The sequence below is a fragment of the Mustela nivalis genome, assembly GCF_964662115.1.
Source record: "Mustela nivalis genome assembly, chromosome: 2".
Lineage (NCBI taxonomy): Eukaryota > Metazoa > Chordata > Mammalia > Carnivora > Mustelidae > Mustela > Mustela nivalis.
The window spans coordinates 58537960-58564270 of NC_139021.1; the positions used below are offsets into that span (position 1 = coordinate 58537960).

The 26311-nt window shown below is 36.8% G+C and overlaps 1 protein-coding gene and 1 long non-coding RNA gene across 14 annotated transcripts in view; one reads left to right on the top strand and one right to left on the bottom strand.

Moving 5' to 3' along the window:
- The window catches only part of STAU2 (staufen double-stranded RNA binding protein 2), a 324564-nt gene that overhangs the window by 168615 nt on the left and 129638 nt on the right, over positions 1-26311 (top strand). For all 13 annotated transcript variants that reach the window (XM_082719848.1, XM_082719846.1, XM_082719840.1 and 10 more), the window contains one exon: positions 25852-26159. In XM_082719848.1, the coding sequence (XP_082575974.1) occupies positions 25852-26159 (308 nt within the window). The remainder of the gene's footprint in view (positions 1-25851; positions 26160-26311) is intronic.
- LOC309859260 overlaps positions 1-26311 on the bottom strand; it is a 268946-nt gene that overhangs the window by 152897 nt on the left and 89738 nt on the right. The gene's annotated exons all lie outside the window — the stretch shown is intronic.

Consider the following 26311-nt stretch of genomic DNA (forward strand, 5'->3'; position numbering starts at 1 on the left):
ACTGTTAGGTTGTTTGCGCCCTGGCTAGTTTTCTGAACGAAGTCCTATCCCGTGAATATAGGCGGGTTGAACTGGCAGCCGGCAGCAAGACCGACACATCCTCATTGCCTGTGCTCTTGTACCTGGTGAGACTGCAGGGGGAAATGCTGGGCCTCTCCTGAGCAAGGGAAGACAGATTCAAATGTTCCAGAAAGACTGTCTCCCTCTTGTCCATGGGTGGTTATGTTGGGCTTGGCTAAGTGATGAGAAGCCTTTTTATTACTTGGGCTGGGATTCTTTTGTCTTGCCCATTGACTCTAGGGAGAAGAGAGGCAGCATTAAGCTTGCTTCTGTTATAGTCATACAAGTTGAGTTTGTAGTTAAAGGCACATTCATTTATGGAAAAGAATCTGAAACTAGAATGAAAGTCTTTAATTAGATTAACATAGTATATTTTTCTGAAATATTCTTAGGAAAGATTGAATTTAAATTTTCATGAATTTAAAAACTGATTTGACTCAATTTTTAGACAAAAAGTGTCAGATACATGGTTTTTAAGAAAGGCTGCCATATGAACAGTTTAAAGATGCTTTTATTGATTGCACTATGAGTTTTTTTTTTTAAGTGTAAAAGCAAAGGATGAAAGCTTGAAGAAAAAAAGAGATGGATATAAGTACATAAAAACTGAAAATGAATTCATGAAGCAGTGTAAGAAAAAAGGCAAATGATAAATAGTGTAAATTGCAGCATATATAGCAACAGAATAAATAAACACAAAGGACACAAATAGGCTAATAAAAATAAATTTTAAATATATATATATATATATTTTTTTTTTTTTTAAGATTTTATTTATTTATTTTTTAGAGAGAGAGAGAGAAAGAGCACAAGCAGGGGGAGCAGCAGGCAGAGGAAGAAGCAGGCTCCCTCTGAGTGAGGAGCCTGATGTGGGACTCTCCCAGACATGGGGATCATGACCTGAGCTGGCAGCAGCTGCTTAACTGACTGAACCATCATCCAGGCAACCCCCCCCCCCAAAAAAAGTATATTTATTTATTTATTTATTTATTTTTAAAGATTTTTATTTATTTATTTGACAGACAGAGATCATTAGTAGGCAGAGAGGCAGATAGAGAGAGAGGGGGGTAAGCAGGCTCCCTGCTGTGCAGAGAGCCCGATGGAGGGCTCGATCCTAGGACCCTGGGATCATGACCTGAGCTGAAGGCAGAGGCTTTAACCCACTGAGCCACCCAGATGCCCCAAAAAAGTATATTTAAAATACTCAGAGGGCTGGGGCGCCTGGGTGGCTCAGATGATTGGGTATCTGCCTTCAGCTCAGGTCATGATCTCCAGGTCCTGGGAATAAGCCCCATGTTGGGACTCCCAGCTCAGCAGTGAGTCTATTTCTTCTCTGTCTGCCTTGCCCCCTGCTTTTGCTCTCTCTCTCTCTCAAGTGAATAAGTGAAATCTTTAAAAATAACAACAACAAAAAGCAATAACAACAACAACAACAAAAAAACCCCAAACCAGTCATGGGGTGCTTAGGTGGCTCAGTTGGTTAAGTATTTGACTTCAGCTCAGGTCATGATCTTGGGGTCCTGGGATCAAGCCCTATGTCAGGCTCTGTGTATAGCGGGCACTCTGCTTGAGGATTCTCTCTCTCCCTCTCTGCCTCCCACCCAAATAATGAATCTTTAAAAACAAGACAAAAGGAGTCACAAACGTTGGCCTGAATTGTTCAATGAGTTGAATTTAAACATGGAGTATGTATTAAAGAGCTAGGGCAGTAGTTACCTATATACTGAAATCCACTTCAGGAAACCTATTATGGCTTTTATTTCTAATTTTAATATTTATTTATTTATTTATAAAGAGAGAGAAAGAGAGAGAGAGTGGTGGGGAGGGGCAAGGGCAGGGAGAGAGAATCTCAAGCAAATTTATCACAGGCATGGAGCCCAACACTGGGCTTGATCTTATGACTCTGATGACCTGAGCTGAAATTGAGTCGGACACTTAACTGATTCAATCCAGGTACCTCTCTGACTTTTTTTTAAAGAAGAGAAAACATATAGTTTTCTAAAGTACTGAATGAAATTTTAATTTTAGATATTTGTTCTGTAAATCTGAAATATATGCTCTTCTTGGAGCTCTATGGGGATCAAAAGGTGTCTAAAGCTATCATTTTTATAACTGGAAGAGAGCTTATAATGCCACATAGGTGAAAGTTTCCCAGAGATTGAAAGTTGAAGTACTAATATACCCACTTAACTGATTTTTTCTGTTTTTTCTACAATAAGCAGAAGGAGGAAATCAGGTTAATGCTTATAATTACTTATTTATCAGCTTATCTAGAAAGGTGGAGTTTTATAAATCCAGTGTGGTGTATTACAGTTTGCCAAGAAATGTTAAACTTGTGTGATATTATCTTTAAAGAAAAAACACAACTTAACACATAAAGCATTTAACACATTTAAGTTATGAAGCTGATAATATAATAAACATTTGTGAACCCACCACTCAATTTAAGAATAAGAATATTACAGATATCCTTACCTCCACATTTTCCTCTTTCTTATCCCTTGGCCTCCCATGCCTCTCCACGACAGAGGTGACCAGTTCATCTGCATTTTATATGTAGTCCCTTTACCCTGTATTCCATAGTTTCACCAAATAAGTATGAGTCCTTAACAGTATTTGTTTAGTTTGCTTTTTTTTAAAACTTTAGAAAGATGGTATTCTTTCTAAGCTTTATTCTCCCACTTATTGTAATTTAAGATTAATTTGTTACATTATTGTGTTTCATCCATTATGTGATTATTGATCCAAATTTGAGTTATTTTCAGGATTTTATTATTAACAGTAAAACTATGAACATTTTTAAATCTTTCTCCTGGTGCACATGTCTAAGAGTTTGGGGGATCACATCTGCCAGTGGAATTTATATATTATAGGGCATATGTACATTCAGATTTATAAAAACACCAGTTGTTTTGTAATGGGAGATCCTGAGTGCCCCTCAAAGTATCTACTTCTCCACACTTTAGAAATAGACATTTAAAAAATCTTTTACCTTTGATTTCATTTTCTTTTCTTTTCTTTTTTAAAGATTTTTATTTATTTACTTGGCAGAGACAGAGAGATCACAAGCAGGCAGAGAGAGAGGAGGAAGCAGGCTCCCTGCTGAGTAGAGAGCCCGATGTGGGGCTCGATCCCAGGACCCTGAGATCATGACCTGAGCCAAAGGCAGCGGCTTAACCCACTGAGCCACCCAAGCGCCCCTGATTTCATTTTCAATGATGAATTTAGTTGAAGTTTAGTTCCAATTCAATTATATCATTAATCTTATTTTCCTTTTTAGTTTTTTTTACAATGGATAAAAATAAATAATGCAAAAAAAGTAAAAAGTTTTCCCCACTTTTGTTCTCATTCACACAATTTTTACCCTGTCTCCCAAGCAAGTTAACTTATGTTTGGTTTCTTTTGTACTGTTCCAGAACCTTCCTACACATATATAAGCAAATTCAAGTATGTATTATATCCCCCAGCATTCCAGACACACTGTTGTACAATTTTCTCTTTTCACTTAACAATATGTCCTGAAGAGCCTTTCATATTGATATGCATAGGACTTTTTTTTTTTTTATTATTTAACTAGTTCCTAACTGATGGGCATTTAGATGGTTTATGTTATTTTTCTATTATAAATTATCCTGTTGTATAAAACCTCATACATATATCATTTTACGTGTATGTTAGTGTATTTGTTAGGTAAATTCCTAAAAGTGGAATTACTGAGTCAAAGAATATGAAAATGTATAAATTTTGATAGATGTAGCCAGGCTATACTCAGTAGAGATTTAACAATTTACATTCCTACCAGCATTATATGAGATTTCCTGTTTCCCCCCAGCTTTAGAAACACAATGTGCTGTCAAACTCCTGGATCTGTGCCAATCTGATAGTTGAAATATGGTATTCAGTATAGTTTTATTTTGCATTTCTCCTATTGTGAATGAAATTAATGAGATTAATTATATTTTTGTATGTTTATGAGCCATTTCAATACTTTTTATGTTAGTGGTGTCATAACTAGTGCTCATTTTAAAGTTAGATGTTGGTCTTCTTTCTAATTTGATTACAGAGTGTTTGTGAATGTGCCTTTATAATAGGACTTGCCCATATTTTTCAAGTTCTCTTTATTTATGGTGAAATCTCCTTTTAAAGTTTGGTGTTCTTTTTAGTATATTTGCATGGTCTTTCTTTTATAGTCCATATAGCACTTGTAATCTTAACATAGTTAATAATGCCTTCCCCACTGTGAAATTATAAATAAATTCTCTTACATTATCTTCTGGAACTTTTATAATAAGTTTCTTTTTTTTGTCTTTAAATCTGTGGTCCATCTGGGATTTATACTGCAAGTATGGCTTTGATTTTAATCCCCATGGCATTGATATTTTACCGTTATCATATACTAAGATTCTGTATTTGGTTTTGTTCGGACTTTCTGTTCTCTTCATTTTACTGTCCATGCACCGATTTTAATCATATCATTATTGTGTTTTAACATGAATCAATTTAAAACTCCATTTATTTAAAACAAATATGAACAGAGAAGTGCTTGATCCATGATCTTTCAGCACATACTACATGGAGTACATGTAATTGGAAAGATAAAAATCCCCTTGACTTGAGAAGTAAAAGCAGTAAGAGTAGTCAAAACATTGACTAAAGGGGCGCCTGGATGGCTCAGTGGGTTAAGCCTCTGCCTTTGGCTCAGGTCATGATCCCAGGGTCCTGGGATCGAGACCCGCATCGGGCTCTCTGCTCGGCAGGGAGCCTGCTTCCCTTCCTCTTTCTCTGCCTGCCTCTCTGCCTGCTTGTGATCTCTGTCAAATAAATAAATAAAATCTTTAAAAAAAAAAAAAAACATTGACTAAAAACGCTGAAGGAAGGAAGAGGCAACTGTATGCTTGAGGGCTATTAGGTTTAAGATTCAGGAAGGCAGTGGTGATAGTCTCCCTAAAACTTCTGCATACAACAGATGTGGCATTTATTCTTTCATTTATTCAGAAAGTGTCTCTTGACTGCATGGTACTCTTTTTGGTATTATTGGTGATTGCAATAACATTTTTAAAAGTTGAAACTGCTTCTTGGAAAGCTAATCAATCTAAAAGATAAACATGGTTAACCACCCCTCCCCAAGGGAAAAGGAGGGAAGACTTAAAAAAATAAGTGCAATCTAGGGAAGAAAACCCAATTGTTTTGATTTAAAAAGTAAATCATGAGAACACAGTACCTGACATTGTAATTTCATTTGAACAAATGAAAAGAATATGGTGGTTTTACTTTCCCCCCACTTATTGGTTGTCTTAGTTACCATTTAGACCTGTGCTTCTCAGCTTGGTGTTGCTCTCCATCAGTATAAAAATAGGTGTCATTATTGGCATTTCAATAACCTAATAGAAATATTGCATTCTTTCTTAGTAGATTTATTGCTTTGAATTAGAAATGTATCTCTGAATTTCTATCTCAAGTTGTTCTGAATCTCAAATTGGCATTCTTTGGTAGAAAAAACCAGAAGATGATTTATTATCCTAAATATTACCCTAAATAAATACAATCTGTCTTAAAGGCAGATCCTTGAGCTATGGTATGCGTAGAAGAAAAAGAATACAAGCAGTCTGAAGTGTGAAAAGTTTGGAGAATGTCCAACATCTCATTTTACAAACTGGATAATTGAGGCTCGGGTGATATATTAATTTGCTTGAGGGATATAGTAAGTTAGGTAGAGGTAGTAAAGACTTAAACTTCTATCTTCTGATTCTAAGGTCCACCTTTGCCACTATACAACATGTTTATTTCCATATATATCACTTGCTAATAAAGAAAAACTGAATAAAGCTTTTTCTAAGAACTTCCACTAAAATTAAGTATGCATTTTCTTGAAAGAATGTTTTGTATATCACGTACCAGAATCTTTTTAAAAGAACATTTAGGATGTTTCATAACATGGAAAATGTCCAAACTATTGTTTCAGATACCAGTTTGATATTTGGGTGGATCATGTAAAAACACTAAAATGGCTGAGAAAGCATGTGAAATGTTTATTTTAACAATGGAACAGCCATCTGCATTACATGATTTTTCTTAAGACTTAAAAAACTTCAGTAATAGTCCATTTTAAAAAACACTCAACAGGCTTTTTGGGTGATGTTATTCAAGTGTATTGTTTTATTCCAAGCTTTCTGGTTTGTGTTAAGATGATTCATAGACTTTTAGAGCTGAAAGAGATATTCAAGTTCCTTTAGTCTAATTCATTTTACAGATCAAGAAAGCAAGGTAAAGAGGCTATCTGCTGCTGCAATTCAAACTCAGATAGGGAGGCTTCAGTCTAGTACATTTACCACCATGCTATTTGTCTTGTCTTTGTTACACTTTGTGCTAATACAAAATGTCAGACTATTTTTAAATTTTCTTTTTTTTTTTTTAAAGATTTTTTAAAAGCAGATTTAGATTTTACAACAAAATTGCGAGGCGGGTACAGAGAGTTCCTGTATATCATCTATCCCCACACATGCACAGCCTTCCCCATTTTCCCTGTCACTCACCAGAATGGTTCATTTGTCACGAAGGATGAACCTCCATCAATACATCATAGTCACTCAAAGCCCATAGTTTGCCATAGGCTTCACTCATGGTGTTGTACATTTTACAGGTTTGAACAGATGCCTAATGGTATATATCCATCGTTACAATATCATACAGAATATTTTCACTGCCCTAAAAGTCCTCTGTGCTTTGCCTGTTCATCTCTTCCTCTCTCTCCCAACCTACCAATCTTTTAGTCTATAGTTTTTCCTTTTCCAGAGTATCATGCAGTCAGAGTCATAGATACATATTCTTTTAAGATTGGCTTCTTTTGGGCACCTGGGTGACTCAGTTGGTTAAGCGGCTGCCTTTGGCTTAGGTCATGATCCTGGAGTCCTGGGATTGAGTCCTGCATCAGGCTCCCAGCTCCATGGGGAGTCCGCTTCTCCATCTGACCTTTCCCCTCTCATGCTCTCTCTCACTCTCTCTCTCAAATAAATAAGTAAAATCTTTAAAAAGATTGGCTTCTTTCACATAGCAATAAGCATTTAAGATTCTTCCACATCTTTTCATGACTAGGTAGGTCATTTCTTTTTAGTGCTGAATAGTATTCCATTGTCTGGATGTATCACAATTTATCCAGTCACCTACTGAGGGACATCTTGGTTGCTTCCACATTTTTCCAATTAATGGTAAAGCTGCTGTGAACATTTGTATGCAGGTTTTTGTGTAGACATAATTTTTAACTCCCTTGAATACCAAGAAGCACAATTGCTGGATTGTGTGGTAGGAGTACTGTCTTCTGGAGTGGCTGTACCATTTTGCATTCCCACCAGCAATGAGTGGGAACTCCTGTAACTCCATGTCCACATCAGCATTTAGCAGTGGTATCAGTATTCTGGATTTTGGCCATTCTACTAGGTAGGTAGTGGTATTTCATTTTTTATTTTTATATTTCCTATGACATGGAGCATCTTTTTATATGGTTATTTGCCTTGTGAATATATTCTGTTTTTTTTTTTTTTTCTTCCCCCAATCTGTGTATCTTCTTTGGTGAGGTGTCTCTTAAGGTCTTTGGCCTATTTTTAATTGGGTTGTTTGTTAATTGGGTTATTGTTGAGTTTTTAGAGTTCTTTGTATATTTTGGATAAAAGTCCTTCATCAGATGTGTATTTTGCAAATACTTTTTCCCAGTCTGTGACTTGCCTTATAATTTTTTTACTGTTGTCTTTTTTTTGGGGGGGGGCAGAAGTTTTTAATTTTAATGAAGTCTAGCTTATCAATTGTTTTTTCATAGATCTTGTTTTAGTGAGTAACGACAAAGGCATTACCATACTCAAGGTCATCTTGATTTTCTCCTATATTATCTTCTGGAAGTTTATTAATTTTTCATTTTACATTTAGGTCTACTGATTTTGTGAAAGATGTAAAGTCTGTATCTAGATTAATTTTTGTGTGTATGGATATCCAGTTCTAACACCATCTGTCAGTTGAAGAGACTGTCTTTGCTCCACTGTACTGCCTTTATTCCTTTGTCAAAAATGAATTGGCTATACTTATGGGGGTTTATTTCTGGGCTCTCTCTTTTGTTTCTTTAATCTGTTTGTTCTTTCACTGATACCACATTGTCTTGATTACTGTAGCTCTCTAGTGAGTCTTGAAATTGAGTAACATCAGTCCTCCAACTTTGTTCTTCATCTTCAATATTGGGCTTTTGCCTCTCCATATAAACTTTAGAATCAGTTTGTCAGTATTCATTAATAACTTGTTGGGATTTTGATTGTGATAGCATTGAATTTATTGGTCAAGTTGGAAAGAACTGACATACTGATAATATTGAGTTCTATTCATGAACATGGACTATCTCTCCATTTATTTAGTTCTCTTTGATTTTTTTTTCTTCAGGGTTTTATAGCTTTTTTCATAGAGAGGTTGTACATGTTTTGTTAGATTTATACCTAAGAATGTTATTTTTTGGGTGCTAATATATGTGGTATTTTTTTTTATTCAGTTAGCAACTATATAGTGTGTTATAGTTTTTGATGTATTATGTTTTTAATTTCAAATTCCACTTGTTTATTATTAGTATATGGGACATTTACTAATTTTTTCTCATTTAAATTCAATTACTTAACATACAGTGTATCATTAGTTTCAGATATACAGTTCATTTATTCAGCAATTGCATATAATACCCAGCACTCATCACATCATGTGCCCTCCCTAATACCTGTCACCCAGTTACCCCATTCCCCCACCCACCTCCTATTTATTATTTTTAAATTAAATTTTATGTATTTTTTAATTGTGGCTAAAAGCATGTTATCCATGAGATCTGCCCTTTCAACAGATTTTTAATGAACTTTTTAGTATTGTTAACTGTAAGCACAATGTTGTACAGCAAATCTCTAGAACTTTTTCACTGTGCATGACTGAAGTTTTGTACTCATTGAATAGCAACTCCCTATTTTTCCTTCTTCCCAGTCCTTGGCAGTGACCATTCTACTTTCTGTTTTCTGTGAGTGTGACTACTTTAGATACCTTATATATGTGGGATCATGTAATATTTGTCTTTCTGTGTCTGGCTTATGTCACTTAGTATAATGTTCTCAAGGTTCATGCATGTTATTACATATGACAGGATTTCCTTCTTTCTATGGCTAAATAATATTCTGCTATATGTATACATCATTCTTCTTTACCCATTCATTCACTGATAGAGATTAGATTATTTCTACTTTCTGCTGTTGTGAATAAAGCGGCAGTGAACATGAGAATGCAAATTCTCTTTCAGATCTTGTTTTCGGTTCTTTTGGATAAATACCCAGATATGGGGTTGCTGTTTCATGTGGTAGTTCTTTTTATAATTTTTTGAGTTATCTCCATACTTTTTTCCATTATGGGTGCCCTATTTTACATTCCCATTAATTGCGTACAAGGGTTCAGATTTCTTCACATCCTCATTAATATTTCTTTTTTTTTCTTTTAAGTAATGGCCATCCTACTAGGGGTGAGGTGATGCCTCATTAACATTTTAATTTGCATTTCTTTGATCATTGGAGATGTCAGGCATCTTTTAATATACCTGTTGGCCATTCGTATGTCTTCTTTGGAGAAATATCTGTTCAGATCCTTCCCCTGCATATTTTTAAACCGGATTATTAGTCTTTTTGTTGTTGAGTTGTAGGAGTTCTTTATATATTTTGAGCATTTACCCCCTTATAAGATACATGGTTTGCAAATATTTTCTCCCATCCCATAAGTTGCCTTTTCACTCTGTTGATGGTTTCCTTCTCTGTACAGAAGATTTTCAGTTTGAAATAGTCCCACTTGGGTCTATTTTTGCATTTTTTGCCTGTGCTTTGGTATCATATTTAAGAAATCATTGCCTGGATTTTATGTTTAAATCTTTAATCCACTTTGAGTTGATTTTGTGTGTGTGTGTATGGTGTAAAGTAAGGGTCCAGTATCATTCCTTTGGTTCTGGATATCCAGTTTGCCCAACACCATTTGTTGAATGTGCTGTGTTTTCCTCATTGTGTATTCTTGACACCATTGTGAAAGAATACTTGACCAAATATATGGGAATTTATTTCTGGACTTTCTGTTCTTTTCTGTTGGTCTGTATATCCATTTTTATGCTAGTCCCCAGAGTTTTGATTACTTTAGCTTTGTAATGTTTCAGAATCAGGAAGTATGGTGTCCTTAGCTTGATTTTTCTTTCTCAAGATTGATTTGCCTATCTTACAGTTCCATAAGAATTTTAAGGTTTTTTCCTGTAAAAAGAGCCAGTGGTATTTAGATAAGGATTGTATCAAATCTATAGATGGTTTTGGCAGTATGGGCATTTTAATAATATTAAATTTAATAATTCACAATTATGAATAATCTAAATATTGTATTTTTTCTGCTATTGTAAGTGGATTGTTTTCCTAATATCCTTTTCAGATAGCTTGTTTATGTATAGAAATCCAAACTGATTTTTGTGTGTTGACTTCATGTCCTGCTGTTTTGCTGTGTTTATGTATAAGTTCTAACAGTTTGTGGAATCTCTCATGTTTTATGCAGGTAAGATCATATAATCTGTGACCAGATGTAATTTTAGTTCTTTATTTATAGTTTGAATGCTTTCTATTTCTTTTTCTTGCCTAATTGCTCTGGTTAGAACTTCTAATATTTATTGAATAGATGTATCAAAATGGGGATCCTTGTCTTGATCTTATTCTTAGGTGAAAAGCTGGACTATTTTTGTGAGATTTTTTTCTCTTGCAGTATGAAGCCTCTGATGTCACCTCTCTCAGAGGAAGGAGTCTTTAGCATGTATGTGGTCAAATGGGATGACAGTAGATTTAGTAGGGCTCTATTTTACTCTCTGTCTGATCTCTGTTAAGTTTTCTGCCTTTGTTGATTTAATACCCAGCTGCTGGATTCCACTAATTGCTGGCAGATAGCCCTGTTGTTTTCTTGGGATGTAAATTGCTGCAAGTCTGATACAATTACATTTGGATCCCTTTTCAGAATATTTTTTGAGGCCAGTATTTCAGGCTTTGACCCCAAGAGCACTCTTCATGTCTGTCTCTTTCCCTGGTTCTTTCTGGGAAACTGACAGGTTTACAGTATAACTTCCTGCTGCTTTCATGAAGTTAGCAGACTCCTGTGGATTGCTAACCACCAAAATCTCCAGTGTTTTCAAGAGTGCTCTTAGGCTTAAACTTTCCCATAATCCATTTCAAATAGAATAATTTCATTTGAGAGAGCTCTACAGCTTTGTTATAGACTGCCTCACCCCCTGGGCATAATTTCTTGAGTCAGTGCTCTGGAGTGATAATGGGGAGTTGTCACAGATAAGTTGTCACTTATCTGAGAGTGATACCCCTGCTTTATGACCAGAGTGTTGGGCAGGGGAGGTAGACTCTGTTGCCCTTAGCTTGCCTTTCCTGACATGAATCTCGCTCCTCTGAGCAAGCTGAGGGAGGGATGTCAGTTCCCACGTTTTTTTCAGCCTGCTGTGCTTGTGTAGAGCCCTCACTTGTATGAGCGGGGGCTGGATGGAAGAAGGGATTGCCCAGTTTCATGTGTGTATGTATGTGAGGAATTTAGCTTTTTCAGCTTACAGCTAGGGGAAATGAGATATTCTGGTAGTCTGCCCTTCCTGGTAAAATGCCATATTCCTAAACAGGAGATTGAGGAGAAAGAGAGCCCCCACCACCATCTTCTTAGCTGTTTATGGGGGAGGATATGGGTCATGGCTCAAATGCCACAGATTCTTGTTTTTACCAAGATTTGTTAGATTTTCTTGATCAGTGACTTAGTATAATGACTTCTGATGCAGAACCTGGAGTTACACTAAGTGTCCCATGGTCTCTACAAAACTGACCTCCCTTCAGATACCAGCCGCTATTGGAGGGTTTCTAGGACCACTCTCACTTCTGACCAACTATTTATAAATTCACGGCTTTTCATGGCCCTTTATATTTGATAATTCACTAGAATGATTTACAGAATCCAGGAAAGTTCTATACTTAAGATTATGATATTTTTATAGCAGAAGGGATACAAATCAGAACCAGCCAAGAGATGTATAGGGTGAGATATGGGAGGCTCCTAAACACAAAGCTACCAGTCCCTTTCTCATGAAGTCAGGGTGCATCATCCTTCCTTACGCATCATGTGTAATATGCACAGAGTATTGGCAGCCAGGGGGGCTCACTCAAGTTTTCAGATTGCCCAGAATTTTTATGAGGTTTTATTTTATAGGCATAACTGATTGAATCATTCATTGGCCAGGAAGTTGATACCAGTCTCCAGCTCTCTCCTTTCTCAGAAATTGGGCTAATATAATTTGATTCAAAGCTCTAACCATCTAATCACATAGTTGGTTTTTCTGACATGGCCATCACCCATCTTGAATCATTTTGTTAGCATAAACCCTGATGTGGTCCAAGGGGTCCTCCATGAATAACAAAAGAAATTCCAAGGATTTAGAGGCTACCTCCTAAGAACTAGGGACAGAGTCTAGCCAATTTTTTTATTACATTGGAAAATGTCTTTTTTGCTGTATGCACTTAGAACTATTTCCAGAAAATTAAGAAAGTTTTTTTAAATTAATAGTTTTCAGTTATGGTTCCTTGATGGGGGTGGGTTAATAGATTTCCTCATGTCCTCTTTTGGAAATAGAATGCCCTGCTCTTTTTTTTTTTATTAGTATTTGATTAATATTTTTGAGAAAAACTTCCTTATCCTTAACTTTTAACTTGCCTATCTCATAATACTTGGAGTTTCTTTTAGACAGCATATAATTGGGTCATGTTTTTTAATCTACTCTGCCAATCTCCTTTTAATTTGTATATTTAGGTCATTTATATTTAATATAATTATTGGTATGTTAGGGTTTAAATCTGCCATTTTATTTTTCCTATCTATTCTTTTTTGTTTTTTTTTTTTTTCTTGCCTCCTATGGGTTACTTGATCACTCTTTAGAATTCCAGTTTGATTATCTAGACTACTTTTTTTTTTTTAAAAGATTTTATGTATTTATTTGACAGAGAGAAATCACAAGTAGATGGAGAGGCAGGCAGAGAGAGAGAGAGAGAAGCAGGCTCCCTGCTGAGCAGAGAGCCCGATGCGGGGCTCAATCCCAGGACCCTGAGATCATGACCTGAGCTGAAGGCAGCAGCTCAACCCACTGAGCCACCCAGGCGCCCCTATCTAGACTACTTTTGAGTGTATCTCATTATATAGCCTTTTCTTTTTAGTGGTTACCTTAGGTATTACTTTATATAACTTATCATAATGTCGTTTACTAATATTGTTATTTTATACTTTAAAATAAAATATAGAAATCTTCCCTTTTTATCCACTTACCTTTCTTATTTATAATTGTCCTAAGTATGTCCTCTCTATATGTACATATATACATATATACCTACTTTTATTTATTTGGTAGGCTCCATGCCCAATGTGGGGCTTGAAATCATGACCCTGAGATTGAGAGTCATGTGCTCTGCTGTCTAAGCCAGCCCAGGCACTCAGCCTGGTGCCTGTCCTCTTTTACATTTAGACTGACATCAGATAGTAGTATAATTTTTGCTTTGTATAAAAAAATAAATTAAAAAAACTCAAGAAGAGATATTCTAGTATATTTACCCATATTATTTGATTACCATGTTTCTTCTTCCTTCTTTATGTTCTGCGGTTCCTTCTTTCTTTGTTTCCTTTCTGCTAGAGGATTTGGTGTAGCCTTTCTTTTAGGGTGGGTTTACTGGTGAAAATTGTTTTAATATTCTTGTGTCTGAGAATGTTTTTTTCTGGATATAAAAAAATTTTTTTTAAGATTTTATTTATTTATTTGACAGGCAGAGATCACAAATAGGCAGAGAGGTAGGCAGAGAGAGAACAGAGAGCCTGATGTGGGGCTCGATCCCAGGACCCTGGGATCATGACCTGAGCTGAAGGCAGAGACTTTAACCCACTGAGCCACCCAGGCACCCCTGGATATAATATTCTGAATCAACAGTACTTCCACTCCCCTCAGCACTTGATGAATATTGTGCTTTTTCTTTTTGGCACCCCTGATTTAGGATGAGAATCTACTGTCGTTTGAATTGTTTTTCTCAGGTTAAGTTTTGCTTTTTTTCTGCCTGCTTTCAAGATTCCTTTTCTTTGTCTTTAGTTTTTGGAAGTTTTTTTTTTTTTTTTTTAAGATTTTATTTATTCATTTGACAGACAGAGATCACAAGTAGGCAGAGAGGCAGGCAGAGAGAGAGAGAGAGAGAGAGAGAGAGAAGGAAGCAGGCTCCCTGCAGAACAGAGAGCCCAATGTGGGACTTGATCCCAGGATCCTGAGATCATGACCTGAGCTGAAGGCGGAGGCTTAACCCACTGAGCCACCCAGGTGCCCTGGAAGTTTAACTCCGATGTGTTTTATTGTGGATTTCTTTATGTTTTTCCCACTTCATGATCACATAGCATTTTGAATTTGTGAGGTTTTTGACTCTTGCCAATTTCAGGCATTTTCAGCCATTATTTCTTCAGTGCTTTTTTCAGCCCCGCCCTCTTCCTAAAATCTAAGTGTAGATTTTAGATCTTCTTTTGTAGTCTCACTAATCCTTGAGGTATTCATTATTCATTTTTTCCAGTCGTTTTTTTTTTTTTTCCTCTGTTGTTTGTATTGGGTAATTTCTATCTTTTTAACTTCCACTTCACTACTTCTTTCTTCTGTTCCCTCCAATCAGCCATTGGAAACCATCCACTCAGATTTTTATTTCAATTACCACGTATTTTAGTTCCAAAATTGTCATTTGGTTCTCCTTTTTATCTTCCATTTCTTTTCTGAGACTTTCTATTTGCTAAACCTTTCTGTTTTATAGTTGTTTCAAGCATGTTTATACTTGATAAAATTTTTGTTAGATTATTCTAAAATCTCTGTCCTCTCAATATTTGCATCTTTGGATTTTTTTCTTTTCAATTTGAGATATTCATGGTTCTTGATATCATTTGCAAGTTTTGATTGAAACTTGGACATTTTCATATGATACTGTGAGACTATGACTCTTTTATAAACCTGTTTCTAGTGGTGTGTGGGGGGGTGCCACTTGGCCTGTGAATGAGGGGTGCCACCTTGTTATTGTTAGTTGCAGGTACAAGCCCAGTTTACCCCTTTTACTTATAGTGATACCCAAGGTGGGGGACTCTTTATTATTGATGGATAGGCTGTGAATTCTGGCGGCACATGATCTTCATAGATACCACAGTGGAAATAATCCTTTCACTACTAGTTGATGATTAAAGTCCTCATTCTCTGCAGTTCCTTCTTTCATCCTAAAGCTGTGCTTTTTCTATTATGTTAACCTAATACTTGAAGTTACTTTCTCACAACAAAATTATGATGCTGGCTGAGCACATTATTTTTCAATATCTTCCCAAAGGGTAGTTTCACAAGAGGAATTTTATTTTATTTTATTTAAGTAATTTCTGCCTGGCTCCTGTGTCTGTCTTTTCTATTATTATGCTACTTGAGTGAGACTCTGGTTCATTGAGCCTAGAGAATAAGTTTGAAGTGAAAAACAGGAGACACCTCATATTAAGTTTATCTTGACAGTTTCTTTTCTCTGTTCTGGTGTTAGACTATTTCAGGACTCATTTGCACAGAACTTGAACTTACAGATGCAAAGAATAATAGCTCTGGGTTTTGTATTTGTTTGTTTGTTTTACTGATTGAATGGTAGTTATACATGCTGACCCCAAAGCCAGATGCCTAGTTTCAGTCCCAAGGCTTGCCACTTACCAGCTGTAACTTTGAGAGGTCACCATGACCTTGCTGTGCCTTGCGGCTTTCGACCGTAAAAATGGAGATAATCATAATTCCTGTGACAGAGGGTCATTGTGAGGATTACTGAGGTAATACATGCAAAGCCTGCTTTCCAGTAAAGACTGTGTGAGTTTTAGCTATAATTATTGTTTTATGAGCTATCTAGAACAGATGCTTGGGGTGCTAGTAGGGGAACAATGGGATGCAATGTAGGGGGTTTTTGCAATAGACAACTGTTTAAGTATGTGTTTCTTCCTGCTGAGAGATTGGTCATTTGTATCATATGGAGGGATATAATCCATTGTTGGGGGGATGGGGTTTGGTGGGGGCTTTTTTTTGCAGTTTTAGGGAAGTAGTCACTAATGGATTTTGTGTGTGTGTGAAGAAAGATGACTAATGATCTTTATTTTATAAGCAACATTTTAACCCTATTTAAATGACACATAATTGAACGTGGCTCATTATCTTCACAAGTTGCTCTCAAACTTCTTTTTTACCCTAACAGTTTTGTCTTACTCAATAGAAATATTCACAGTTCTATCTTACTGAAAATGTTGAGCCTCGAGCAGCTTCTACATAAGCCAACTGAGACCATCTTTATTTTTAAGGTGAATTGTAGATTTATTTATCATAGTCAGGTCCTTATCCTTTGTCATTATATATTTTAAAATTTTCTTCTTTTTTCAAGAAAAAATAACAGTTCAGCTCCTGGGTTTGAAAACTCTTGACTAGCCCCTTTCCTTGGCTAAGATAGTGTACATTAGTGCAGTGGTACAAGCTTTCCAAAGGCATTTCCCAATTTATTTGAAATTTGTTTTTTAAAAAATTCAAAAGCACTTTTTTTTTTTTTTTGCTATTATTGTTTTTAGGTTTTTAAAGGAAGCTTATCATTTACCATTTTGTTGTTTCCCTCCACTGCATTATACTACTGAAATAATGAAGGCACAATCCCCCTGAGGTTTGCAGGGTTCTGTTTCATGGCTTTCTGTCAGGACTCTCCCCTAGGATTGCACCTTTTGTGGATTAGGGCTACACTAAGCACTTTTCCCTCTTGGTACTATGCTCACCAGAAGACTTTCATATCTTGCCAACAAGTTCTGCCAGTAATTTAATAAATATGCATTCACCAAATTAATAAGTTCACATACATCATGTTAAATGTAGCCCCTGCCCTCCCAAAAAAAACAAAGAAAAAAGAAAAAATGACCAATAAAATGCACAAATTAACAAAATTGGTGCTGTCTAACTCTAAGGGCAAGAACAAGGTTAGTTTTCACCACTGATTTAATTTATGCTTTTTGAGCACATTAAAATAGGTCATTTTATTCATTAGTTCAGTAATGACATCTTTTTCAGTGTAGCTTTTTTTTTTTTTTTTGAGATTTTATTTATTTATTTATTTGAGAAAAAGTGAGAGAGAGAGAGCGAGTGAGCGAGAGAGACCATGAGCAGGGGGAGAGGCAGAAGGAGAAGCAGGCTCCCTGCTGAGCAAGGAGCCCAATTTGGGACTCAGTCTCAGGACCATGGGATCATGACCTGAGCCAAAGGCAGTTGCTTAACGGACTGAGCCACCCAGATGTCCCATCAGTGTAGTTGTTTCTTTAGCAGAATAGCTTTAGTGTTATCTGTAATGTGAGATGTGATCAAATGTTGGCTAGTTAAGAGAACTTTCCTTCCAAGCTGATTCTGAAACTCACCTTAAAAAAGAAATTCTGGGGCTCCTGTGTGGCTCAGTCTTTTAAGTGTTTGCCTTTGGCTCACGTCATCTCAGGGTCCTGGGATGGAGCCCCATGTCCAGCTCTCTGCTCAGGGGGGAATCTGCTTCTCCCTCTCACTCTCCCTTATTGGTCTCCCTCTCTCTCTCAAACAAATTTTTAAAAAAATTAAAATTAAAAACTCTGATAAATAATTTACATTTGTTTGATTTTTTCCATTGTATTGCTTTTATCCAACATTTTCCTTTTTTAGTTTGATTTTCAGAAGAATTTCATCCAAATTTTGCATTAATTGGTTTTTGTTTCCTTTTGAATAGTTTATATTTGACTTAAAAATTAGGCAGAACTAGGGACCCTTGAGCCTCAGCTTGAAGACAGGTGGATACTGAGCTGTGTGGAAAAGGAGAGGTGGGGTCCCCTAAAAATAACACCCTGTTCCATTGTATCTCAACAATACGTTAGCAGGAAATGGAGATTTCTCTTTTTAAAATTTTTTTTATTTAAATTCACTTTAGTTAACATATACTATATTATTAGTTTTAGGGGTAGAGTTTAGTGATTCATCAGTTGCTCATTATTATCAAGTAGCCCTCCTTAATGTCTGTCACCCATTTACCTAACCCTCCAGCAACCCGCAGTTTGTTTCCTAGAGTTAAGAGTCTCTTATAGTTTGCTGGAAGTGGAAATTTCTAAGGTCCAATCAGCTTAGTAGCTAAAGAACATGCAGAGGATGGATTGACTATTTCCATCTCTGGGAAGGTGACCATGGTGGTCTGGTGGTTCCTTCTTGGGCTGCATATGTGCTCATCTGATAAATGGCCCTGAACTTCCCTGGGATAGGAAGAACACTAGCCTCGATCCCAGAGCCTGGAAACCAGAGACTGCATTAGGCAGGGGCAGTGGTCAAAGCTGCAGCCCTCAAGCTTGCCAGCCCCGCTTGCTCTGCCCCACCAATGCCAGCCCCGCTTGCTCTGAGGGGCATGTCTAGTGCTAGTGCCACTGTCCTTCCTACCTTGATGTCTCAACAGGATCTTGTTCTAGGGTCTCTGTACAGAGCGAGAGGCCCAGAGCAATATAACAGTGCTTTCTTATAGTTGGGTTTTTACAACTTTTTAAAGCTATAAAAGTGGTACAGAGGGTTTGCGTGTACCCATCACTCAGCTTCTCCCAGTGGTGACATTTTACATAATTACAGTACATTTACAAAACTAGGAAATTGATACTGGTATAATACAATAGACCCTACTTGGATTTCATGAATTTTCGTGGAGATGATTTTTTAAAAATCATTGTAAAATAGATAAATCATGTTATTGCTCATGCTTTTCTCAGATTTCCTGTTGTGAAACAGTAGTCCATTTCCCAGTTTTTAAGATTTTTCTAAAATTACAATTTGTTTCTGAAACTTTAAAGATAAAGTTTATTGAGCAGATTAGAATGATGACAAAAGATGTTATTACCACCATCAAGACACACAAGGGAAATTTAGTGAGCAGCAAATGCTAGCAAGGTGGACTTCACCTTTATCAACAGGAAGATCAGCCACATAACATATTAGTACCTGGCCGCCATTTAAAACTTTGGACAAGAGATTTTAAAAAACAAAACTCACTGGGAATCAATTTTGCCAGTAGCAGCCAAGTAACTTTTCAGATAACCAGTTCAAAAAATTGAGGGGTGTTTTAAAATAATTGATGATAATCAAGAGCAGGATAGATAACCCTAAACAAAAGTATTCTTTTCTTTTTTTTAAGATTTATTTGTTTATTTATTTTAGAGAAGGGGACTATAAAGGGGTGGGGTAAGGTCCAAAGGGAGATGGAGTCTTAAAGGGAGATGGAGTCTTTTTTTTTTTCCTCTAGTTTGATTTGATTTGATTTTGTTTTAGGAAGTCTAGTTAACATCCATCATCACACAGTTACACATTTTTTTTCTTATGATGAGAACTTTTAAGATCTAGTCTCTTAACAACTTTCAAATATGCAATACAGTATTGTTAACTATAGTCACCATGCTGTACACTACATGCTCAGGATTTATTTATTTAAGCAGACTCCGTGCTGAATGTGGATGCCGACATGGGGCTTGATCTCAACAACCCCGAGGTCAGGACCTGAGCTGAAACCAGGAGTCAGACACTTAACCAACTGTGCTACCCAAGCACCCCAGCAAAATATTCTTTCTGGCCAAAGAAGGAATAAAAATCTGAGGCATCAGCTTTCAAAATATACACGGATAATTGACTTTCTTATTAAAATTTGGTGAATTGTCCATGATGTTATCGAAGTAGAAGTAGAGTCTATCTACCCCACGTGTGCTAAATTTCAGTCAGAGGAATCTGCCACCCCAGCATTCTGCTCCTTCTCTCACTTAAAAGAAATTTTTAGCCCTATGTGAATTATAATTTTTTGTTATGCAAAACTCACTGTGGCAAAAGAAGACTTGAGGATTATTGGATATTTGAATATTTATTTAAAAAATATAGTCCAAGTTTTGTGACAAAATTTCAAAAAATTCAAAGCTTTGATATAAAAAGTGACTAACTGATTTTAATAAGAAATAGCTATGTACTCATTTCATGGGGTTGCAGAGAAGTGCTTCCTTACAGATTAACCATTTGCACCAGTGTGATAACATTGTCGATCTTACTACATTGGCTTGCCCTATTGTTCTGCTACCCTGATAGTACTCACTACTCATTAACACGTTCTTTGGCCTCTCTCAGAGAGTCAGGACGTTATTGAATGTTGAAAGGCAAGGTTCTCCCCAGTTTGCTTATCTGCACATATGATAAAATCTTTAAAGAGAGCTTGATTCAAAATGTCCTCTGCAACTCTCCCAGTAAGCACTGGAGCTCCATGAAGATGCTCCAGGAGGTTCACGTACACACTAGAAAGAAGCACAGGCCTAATGGGAGAAACATGTGAAATGGGCACGATGGCCCAGCATTCCTCATTTTGTCAGATGTCACAGTTGTTGGCAAGGTTGGGCTTTTAAAATCCTATTCGAACATCCACATTTTAGGGAAATTTTGGTGACGTTGTCTCTGGAATGTTGAGGGGCAACCACAGTGACATGGATCAGCCTAGTGTCGACCCCAGGCAAACCCCAGGCGTGGAGTTTAATTCCTGGATTAAATGTACCTGTTTGGAGCTGGCTGGGCCCTGCACTTAGCTCCTCAGTTGTTCATTCAGGAGGTCATCGAATGTAATGTTTAGGTATCCAGGCTCTAGAGACAGATGCCTCAGAGTCATAGTCTAGCATTGCTTTGTCTTATCCATAGGACCTTGGCTAAGCGCCATGCTTCAGGTTTTTTCATTTCTAATATAGAGAAATAAAAATGCCCTTTTCTTGTGGTTGTTGTGGAGTATTAAATGAGATAACTTCATTTAAAGTGCTAGCATAATGCCAGGGTTGTATCTGCAGTGTAGCTATGTACAATGGTTACAGACCATTAGTACCAGTGTAGGGAGTATTAAAGACAAAGTCAGACAGAGATGAGGGGAGAATGGGTTAGGGACATCTCAGAAAGAGCATGAAGATAGTAGGATGTAATAGGCTTGAGCAAGGGAAATATGTTTGAAGTCCCGGAGCAAAACTGAGGTCCAGACTAACAGAAAAGAAGGCACAGGCCTTCTTCACGAGAAGTTTATCCTGCACAGTAATTAAATAAATGTAAATCAATATAACAATGAAATGTGGTAGTGTCAATAATTATTTAGAATAACTAAAAGCTGTGTCAACAGATGAATGAGAAAAACAGGTTTAGTCACATACTGCTAATAGAAGCATAAATTGGTATAGTTTTTCAGGAGGCCTAATTGGCAAAATAAGTTAAAGTTCTTAAATATGTATAGCCTAAATTACTCTTTGATTCTACTTTCAGGCCCTCACCCTACTGAAAAGCTACTTATATTTACAACAGGAAGAACATAAATGAATTGTGACCAGTCCATACACTCTGTTACTAATATTCAAGTTAAAAATCATTCAGTAGTTGACCGCAGAAATCCACATGTGTCTTTACAGTCTTTCAACAACTATTATAATAGTTGAGCTCTCTGGAAAGGAATCTTCTTTATTTATGAAGAAAAGTCAACTCGGGCTTTACTGTAGAATAAGGGAGCCTGAACTCTGCATGAGTTCTTACACTGTGATGTAATGCCTCTCTGGAGTGTTGAGAGAGCATTTTTGTTGCTTTATAATATTGTTATTGGCAAGCCCATTACTGCTGTAGAATAACAATATTGAAGTAATGCTGTTAGTTTCTTGATTTCTTAAATTGAGTGTAGAATTTAGAGTCATAACATTTAAATTATTATTTAAGTAAGAATTATCTGTGGTATTTATGCGGCTTGTGAAATAACAAAAACCAGTAAGACATTTCACTTATCAAATTGGCAAATATTCTTACAATTTTATTGAGGTATAATTGAAGTATAATAAGCTACACATAATGTGTACAGTTTGATCAATTTTGACATATGAACTGTTTTTATTCACAGCACTTCTAACATCAAATATGTGAGGATTTTTTTTCCCTCATACCAACCAATTCTCCAATTTTCCAGATACCTGTTGGGTGTCTTATAGTTTAACTCAATTCTGACACAACTCAGAATTACCGTAGAGCCCCACAGATGAAGGGCTCAGCCTCACAGGACTGCCCCCATGTCAGATGCCGTCATAAGTCCCATGCTGCCCCCTGTACTTCTCACCTACTGACTGGCTCTCAATTTAAGGAGTTCCCACAACCCCCTCAAGTTTGATCATTTGCTAGAATGGCTCACAGAATTCAGCAAGATATTTTATTTACTATCACTGTTTTTTTAAAATAAAGGATATAAAATGAACAGCCAGATGATGAGGTACATGGGGTGAGGTCCAGAAGGGTCTGGAGCACAGCAGTTGGTATAGGGGTACACCACCCTCTCAGCACATGAATATATTCAGAACTCAGGCGCCCTCCAAGCTTCATCACTTAAGGGTTTTATATGGAGATTCCATTATGTAGGCAAGATTGATTAAATCATTGGGGATCTGTAGCTCCTCTCACCTCCCCAGAGGTCAGGCTGTAGGACTGAATGTACCTTTTTTTATTGTTTTGGTACAGAGGGTATCATTTAAAAATCTTCTCACTTATCTAAACACAAAGCAGAGGCAAAGTTTTTTAAAATAATAATAATATTCATCACCCAAATAGGAAAAAATAGGTACTTTCATATATTAATATGGGAGTGTGAAATTCTTACAGCTTTTTTAGAGTTATACCAATTTGGAGCAGATTGTTAATGTCAAAACTTAAAATGCATATTGTTTGAATAGCAATTCTGCTTGTAACTTAAGGAAATAAATTTTCCTATAAACGAGGATTTAAAACCAAAAATGTTCATCACTATGTTGTTTATAATTACAAAAATTTGGAAACAAGTTAGATGTCCAACAATATGGACTTGTTTAAGGAAACAATTCATGTAGTGAAATATTATGCCTTAATAGTAGTAGTAGAAGTATATTGTTTTATAAACAACAGGATCATAGGATAGGCCTATGTTTTAACATATTTCTTCAACTCAACACCAAAAAAGTTCATACAAAAAAAATATTAAAAGCATATATTTAAAACATTTAAAGTCATTTCCTCTGATGAGAGGAAGATTTGTCTGTATCCAGTGCATGTTTTCTTTTAAAAAATTTTTATTGAAATTTCTTCCCAGTTATAAAACTAACACAAAGGCATAATAATAAAGCCAATCCATAAAATCCATAAAATAAAATTATTAATTTGAGCTGTATAAATTATTTTTAACAGACTTTTATTTATTTTTTTTTAAAGATTTTATTTATTTATTTGACAGAGAGAAATCACAAGCAGATGGAGAGGCAGGCAGAGAGAGAGAGAGAGGGAAGCAGGCTCCCTGCTGAGCAGAGAGCCCCATGTGGGACTCGATCCCAGGACCCTGAGATCATGACCTGAGCCGAAGGCAGCGGCTTAACCCACTGAGCCACCCAGGCGCCCCTAAATTATTTTTAAAAAATAAGAAATATTTTATGTTTTGATGCTATCAGGATAAAGTCCCTGGATCTTGGCCCCTGACTCCCTCCCCCTTAACCTTTTGCAGTTCCCACCTGTCTCTTCATGCCCTAGCGGTTAGGAACCGCTGAAGGTTTTCTGGCACACGCACTCCGCTCTCTCTGCCTTCAGTTCTCTTCCTCCTTGGCTTTATTCTCCTTATCTCCTGAAATCTGCTGTCAGTGTCATGTCCGGGAAGCCTTTCCTGGGCTCCTAGTGCTTCTCCTTTCCCATGCCCACTGCTCTCTGGATCCATCTTCACTGAGGCATCTACCACTTTACATGATCCCTTTTCGTTTTCCTCTCCCAACAGACTCAACCTGACTGGAGGTCAGGACAGCGTTGGTTAGCACAGTGCCTGGAACCTACCAATAGGAGCTTAACCATGTGTGTGTGCGTGTGTGTGTTTGTAATTGAACAACAGAAATAAGATGTGATGGGATCAAACAGCATGGAATGTTGGAAAAGTGTGACTATATCTGCATGACTGGGAACGTGGGATCTTCATGAAGAATTTAGAAGAGAATAGATATGTAAGGAGGAACCAGATGATTAAGGGCTTTGTATGTCATCCCAAGGAGTTTCGACTTAATAGTTCAGTGATGGGAAGCCAGAAAAGACATTGAAATAAGAAAATGGCTAGCCTTAGCATTTTTCAGAGTGTTTAAAAGAGTTGTTATTAATGTTATGTAAAACACTAGGTTATAGAATTGTTGAATCAGTATATGATACACCTGAAACTAATATAACACTGTAAGTTAAATATACTAGAATTAAATTAAAATTTTAAAAATTGGATAAAAAATAAATTTGTGAAGTCCTGGGTTAAACCAGGTTGAATAGATTTTTGTTCTAAACTTCTCAGTCTTTACTATGCCACTAATGTGCGTTTTTCATCCTCCAAAAGGTAGGGCTGTGTGTATGTGAGATCATTTGCATTATTTCCTAGATTTATTTATCATGGGACACTTTTATTTGGGGCTGTGTTATAGACATTTGGGGAAATGTACACCAGGGAGACTAGCAGTAGTGAAACTTTTTAAAAAAGATTTTATTCATTTGAGAGAGAGAGAGAGAGCATGTTCGAGGGAGCACAAGCAGAGGGAAGGGTAGAGGAAGTAGTAGACTTCCCACTGAGTAGGGAGCCCAACCCAGAACTCCATCCCAGGACACTGAGATCACGACCTGAGCTTAACTAACAGCCACCCAGGCGCCACAACAGCGAAATCTTGTAGTGATTGTTAACAGTAGTCCAGGTGAGAAACAGTGAAGGCTTGAATCAGAAGGTTAATGGTGGGAGAGAGAGAGAGAGGCAAGAGCATGGGAATTAAGTTGTCTGTCAGAGCACATTCTCCAAAAGTGGTGATTTCTCAATAATTTTTAAAGATAACAAGATTTGAGAGGTGCTAATATCTGATCCAAAGACATTAGAACATTCAGTGTGAAATGTGGTTTGAAACATCTCTGAGACAAATGATAGTCAAAGGAAGGGGCTTCTTTTATATGTTTACAACCCCACCGACTGATAACATATCTCTGGGCTCCCTCCTCTTAATATCAGAACCTGCCTGTGGTCTGGCTTGAGCTAGCATACTTGATTATGACGGGACAAATTCTGGAGTGGCTATGGTAACTGCTTATCTATGGATGAGTCAAAATGCTGTATAGGTTGGGCACCTGAACAGATAGACGGTGGCATCATAATGAGATTATCAAGATAGGAGACAATGCCAGTTTTGGGAAGAAGATACTCTGTCACTTTTTGAAGTGTTCATGAGTTAGAATTGTCTGTGGGATACCTTTGTGATGGGAGGAACACCTGTAGGCCATCGGGTATATGAGTTTGTACCTCAGATGACTTGGACTGATTCAGCCTTCATTTGACTTACTGTTTCTCAATTGCTGCATATATGAGGGGTTTCATGTCTCTTTTGGAGATGATAAAATACTAAATTGCAGGTTGAAGACCCAGCACATTCTCAGTCTTTTTAAACTTCTGACATGTTATTCATGTCTAAATTGAGGCAGCAAATGCCTTGGCCCCTATGAGGAAGATGCTTAATTGAAAGTTTCTTACCACTTTGTTATGAAACCAAGTAAAATCATTATGTGAATAATGCTATAACATGTTTCTGTTTTAATTATTTAAATGTAATAACAATGTTCCTTAATTTTATTTATAGCTCCAAAAGGAATTCTTCATTTGTCTCCTGATGTTTATCAAGAGATGGAAGCCAGCCGCCACAAAGTAATCTCTGGCACTACTCTAGGCTATTTGTCACCCAAAGATATGAACCAACCCTCAAGCTCTTTCTTCAGTATATCTCCCACATCGAATAGTTCAGCTACAATTGCCAGGGAACTCCTAATGAATGGAACATCTCCTACAGCTGAAGCCATAGGTTTAAAAGGAAGTTCTCCTACTCCCCCTTGTTCTCCAGTACAACCTTCAAAACAACTGGAATATTTAGCAAGGATTCAAGGCTTTCAGGTATGATTAAAAGCAAAAACAAAAACAAGAAAACAAATTCATTAGCCCTAAATCCTTCATCACTATCCATCAGAAAGCTCATCCTTGCCTGCTAGTGTGACCTATATGCCACTTACATTGTGAAGTATTAGGAACACAGAAGTCAAAAAAAA